This window comes from Brassica oleracea, chromosome C9, assembly GCF_000695525.1.
Source record: "Brassica oleracea var. oleracea cultivar TO1000 chromosome C9, BOL, whole genome shotgun sequence".
In the NCBI taxonomy this organism is placed as follows: Eukaryota; Viridiplantae; Streptophyta; class Magnoliopsida; order Brassicales; family Brassicaceae; genus Brassica; species Brassica oleracea.
Genome location: NC_027756.1, coordinates 16,019,875 through 16,024,998, shown reverse-complemented (window position 1 = coordinate 16,024,998; position 5,124 = coordinate 16,019,875). Strand labels below are relative to the sequence as shown.

The 5,124-nt window shown below is 43.0% G+C and overlaps 1 protein-coding gene across 1 annotated transcript; it reads left to right on the top strand.

The window, feature by feature from the left end:
* The first annotated feature begins 1,632 nt into the window (after nucleotides 1–1,632).
* LOC106314438 lies at nucleotides 1,633–3,963 on the top strand. Its single transcript, XM_013752307.1, has 6 exons — nucleotides 1,633–1,896; nucleotides 2,092–2,272; nucleotides 2,379–2,527; nucleotides 2,858–3,246; nucleotides 3,322–3,415; nucleotides 3,628–3,963. The coding sequence occupies exons 1-6, from the start codon at nucleotides 1,633–1,635 to the stop codon at nucleotides 3,961–3,963; spliced, it is 1,413 nt and encodes a 470-aa protein (XP_013607761.1).
* The last annotated feature ends 1,161 nt before the right edge of the window (nucleotides 3,964–5,124 follow it).

Sequence of the window (5,124 nt, the reverse complement as noted above, 5' to 3'; positions counted from 1 at the left end):
TTGAATGTTTTTTTGAAAAATTAAAATTTTACCTATACGTGTTTATTTTTGTGTATAGTAAACACTTTTGAAGTTTAATTTGATTTTGTGAAGTGTTTAGTTAGTTAATTAAGTTTAGGGTCTAGACGACTTCCATAGAAGTCGTCTGGTGAATAATTTTAGATGGACGACTTACAGGGAAGTCGTCCATACCGGACCGAATCATTTATTTTACCAATGTACTTTTAAACCTAACCGGATCATTTACCGGACATATAAATACCGTTTTTTCACTTTTTCACAACTTTCCAAAACCCTAGCGCCGTTTCTCTCCAGAGGCGATTTCGAAGGCGGTTATTTTCTCAGATTTCTCACCGCCAGTAATCTCACGTATTCCATCGTTCTCACCGCCGGTAATCTCTCCTCTTACGACGAATCTTGTTTCTCCTTCATGGCGTAGAGTTTTTAGTAGTTTAAACTGACCATCCGCTTCCCTTTTTCAGATCTGAACCCGCTTCTCGTTGAACCCCGCCGCCGGTAAGTTATTTCTCGTCTTAAGGCGTTTAGCCGCCGTAAAACCCTAAAAATTGTAGTCTTGATTCTTCTTTTTCCGTCGATTTTTGCAGATCTGTAAGCGCTGGTGTCGTTGGAGACCTTATCTTCTCCGACTGTAAGTCATCCATCTTTTAAAGAAACAGTTTTTTTATTTATTCATAAAGACTACTCAGATGACTTCCTGTAAGTCTTCCATAGTGTAAGACTTCGTAGAAGACTTCCTGGAAGTCTTCCAGAGTGTAAGACTTCGTAGAAGACTTCTTGGAAGTCTTCCAGACGACCTAAGTAGACTTCCAGACGACCTAAGTCGTCGTTGGAAGTCGTCCAGAGTGTAAGACTTCGTAGAAGACTTCTTGGAAGTCTTCCAGAGTGTAAGACTTCGTAGAAGACTTCCTGGAAGCCGTCTCAGTAGTCTTCTCACTAAAATTTACATGCAAGTCTTCCAGTATTTGTATTTAGAATAGTGCGCTTGTTATGTGTTTGAGATACTTGTTTTTGATTGTTTTGCAGGCCGGAAAATGGATTTACCAGCACTTCCGCAGCGGATGTATACATTAGGGGAAGAGCCCCCTGCACTGAAGAGCATTTCTTATCACACTGATGACTCGAAGCTATTTACTGCACTACGGCGAGCTTTAAACGCTGACGAATATGAGGAGCTGAAGAGTTGAAGTTGGGAATGTTCATCAAGTTCAAGGAACTGAATTTTGGTTGGGCTTCAAGGCTGGTTCATTATATGCTCAGTTTCCAGCTTAACATCAAGAAGAAGTTTGAGCTCTGGAGTCTCGTTGGTCCACAACCGGTGAGGTTTTCACTGTGGGAGTTTGAGCACCTCACTGGTCTGAACTGCGATTACATCGAGGACCTGGAAAATTCAAGGGTTGAGGTTACGAAGGAAATGGTTGCTTTCTGGGAGATGTTGGGTGTTGATGTCGATCCTGGGCCAACTACTGAGCATATAAAAGCAGCATTTGGAAGATGCGAGGAGTGGTCTCGGGAAGATCGCATGCGGCTCTCGGTTACCTTGCCATCTTCACTGGATTCATTGAAGGGAGAAAGTACTCAACCGCTACACGGGCTAGTCTTGCAAGGCTAGTGATGGATTTAGAAAGATTTGAGAATTATCCTTGGGGGAGAGTGGTGTTTAAGGTGCTGATGGAGTCTATGAAGGGTGTAAATTTGGATTCAAATTCATTCACTGTTAATGGGTTTGGTCAAGTTCTCCAGGTGTGGGCGTACTTTGCTCTGCCAGAATTTGGTGCTAATTTTGGGCACCCCTTACCAGACAGACTGCCTCCGCTGTTGCTGGCTTACAATGGTGGCAAAGGACGCAGATTTTTTAAAGAGGCCATTAGCAAACAGGTATGTCTGGTAAGTTTTCCAGAGAAGACCGCGCAGAAGACTTAAAGTTATGTCGTCTGGGCGACTTTTCTTTAAGTCTTCTGCGAAGTCTTCTCTGGAAGACTTACCAGACGACTTACTTTGAAGTCTTCTGTGAAGTCTTTTCTGGATGATTTCAGTCTTTGTTATCTGAGTTGATATCTTTTATTTTTGCAGACTAGCGTGATCAACTTCGTCCACAAGGACTATGCTGAGATGTTTCCACGATGGGACTTTAATGTGGAGGACCTGGCCGCGGAGAACATAATTAAAGTCATGTTTAATGCGAAAGCTAATTGGAAGTGGACCATGGATTGCTGGGAAGTCACCGGTACTAAACCCGAGAGTGAAGAAGGAAGTGAGTGCAGCGGAGACAGAGAGTGGTGTGAAGGAAGAAAGTACAAGACCTCGGAAGAAAGCTCGTAAAGAGGCTTCTGTTGAGGCTAGTAAAGTGCCTTATGCAGGGTTTTCAAAGTCAGAAGCTTCTACGTCTATTGGTGGGATGACCAAGGAGCAGACTGAAAAAAGCTTCAAGGACATAGCTGATGTCATGAGAGATGGGTTTGGGATGTGCGTGAAGGAGATCAAGTTGCTGGGGGATAGGATGGAAGCTGTGGGAAGAAGGTGGGAATCACAAAAAAAGGGACTGCATCTAATGAACTTCAAATCAAAACTTCAAATCCGAAAAAGCATGGGCACGAACCCGGGGTTAGTACCAAAACCTCTCCCAAAATCACAGAGAAGAGATTGACTAGGCAAAGTGTTAGGTCTAAGGAATGATGTGCTTTGTTTCTTGTGTGTGCTTGGACGAATCATTGTATGTCGGAACATGTGTGTTTGTTTCTAGTGTGCTTTGATCATTGCTTATGTATGGATATTTTTTGATGTGTGATTTGGATATTTGGTTAATATTTTATACACATTTTGTACATCGAAATTGCAGAGTGAAAGTGTGAATGGGGCGAAAGCAGGACAAAATGACCCCCAGGAACCGAGTTCCTCGAAAGACCTGAGTCTTGTGATAGCAAATGAGCCCGAGGAGAAACCTCCAGAACAGAGTGGTGAACCTAGCCTTCTTGTATTGGACAAAGAAGTACCCACTGATTCAGATTTACAGAGAAGGCAGATAAAGAGGAATGCTGCTATGGTACATGTCCGTGGAAAGAGTGAGCGAGCAAGGAAACTTGCTGCCTCACAGCAAACTCCTTTTAAGGGAAACAACACTGTCAAAGTGATCATTCCAAACAAAAGGGTTGGCCAAGGCTATGATCCTTTTGCACCCTTTGACAAGAAGATGTCGAAGGTGCTCACTGACTGGGTGAAACTTGATCCGTAAGTGAGAATGTCCCATAATAGCTTCTTTTATTATACAAAAATATCCTGCTTATCTATGTTTTGTGTTTGCAGTTATTTTAAAACACCTATGGCCAAAAAACCACGTAGATGTCCAAGTCGGTTTTATTTCACCCTCCGAACCCCCTTAGAATGGTTGAACGACGGTGTAAGTCTCCTGCTATGTCTTCTAGTTTCCCCCTTGCCAGTAATTATGTCTTCTCTAGAAGACTTAACAGACGACTTACCAATTAGTCTTCTGTTAAATCTTCTAGAGAAGACTTATCAGACGACTTACGCTTAAGTCGTCTGGTTAGAAGACTTAACATAAGACTCTCGAAGACTTAACAGTATCTCTTACCTGTATTGTTTTATATGCAGCATATGGATGCTTTTATTAATGTACTGAGGCAACGGTACCAAGATAATCCACATCATTTAAGGAGTGAGAGACTGTGCCTTCTTGATCATGTATTTTCTCATCAGTGGTCCCACCATTACCCGAAATTTAAGAGCGACGAGGGCGACATCAACGGCTTAGGAAGAAGACTCCCTGGTGGGGCGTGGAATTATCACGCAGGCATTGTACCATCATTTTGCCAATCTATGAAGGTTTGGGGGTTGGATGAGGATGATATTTATGCGCCAGTGAACTTCATGAACGAGCATTGGATTGCTATTTGGATATCGATCCCTAAGAGGAACATAGTCGTCTGAGACAACATTTTAACACATATTAGAGCTGCAGACCTCGATGTGATCATGGAGCCTTTTGTCAACATGGTCCCTTATCTGCTCGTTGAGTGCGCTGGATCCGACTAAGAATGTGTCAAACACACACTGGAGCCATACACATATGAGAGAGTTACCGTTGTAGATAGATTGCAATACAGAGAAGTTCATAAAAGATACGCAGATAGATAGTCTTCTGAACGACTAATCAGAAGGTCGTCCAGGAGTTAAGTCTTCTGGACGACTTACTAGAAGGTTTTCTAGAAGTTAAGTCATCTGGACGACTAACCAGAAGGTCGTCCAGAAGTTAAGTCTTCTGGATGACTTACGAGAAGGTCGGCCACGTCAGTTCTTACAATGTGGACACGTATGGCCAGTTTTTTTGCAGACCGAGCACCTATAAACCATGTGTTGCTTCCGGGGTGTGCGTCCTCTCATCCTAGATAGCTCCAACCAAGATTGGCATCTTGATTTCTTTTGTCGCCCCGGACCACGCTTTACTTCCGGAGGAAAGCATGTGTGTGCCTCAACTTGTTGTCCAGCACAAGGATAGTTATTCTCTGAGTATCCTGCAAACAAAGTATCTTTTGAGTAGACCGGGCAAACAAGTGTGGAGATATGCAAACCAGCATATGATCCAGCTGCTATAGCATGAGAGCAAAGTATCTTCTCGACACCATAGATACCACAATCACACTTTCGATGTTCGAAATCAACAACACAGTCCTTTTTGCCACCTTGCACAAAGAATTGCCATCCATCAATTTGTTGGACAGACATTGTATCCGCTATCTCCGATCGAACAACAAGCAAGTATTCAACCCACCGACTATGTTGAGTTGTGAAACTCAAAGCATCATCCCCACCTTGATAGCTTATCCCTTATGAACTCCAACAGGAAATGAATCGGAAATCCTCTAGCTCGCTTCAGTGCGGAATTAATAGATTCAGCGATGTTGCTAGATTTTATGTTGTACCGGTCTCCCTGACAATGAACCCTTGACCATAGGTTCACGTCGGCATTCTCCAAGTAGGTTGGAAGTTCCGGGTTTGCACTCCTTATCTCATCCATGTACCGATCAAAATCGTAAAGTGTATGAGCATAAGCAGCACCTTTCACCAAGTACAAGAGATGCTTCCCTTTAT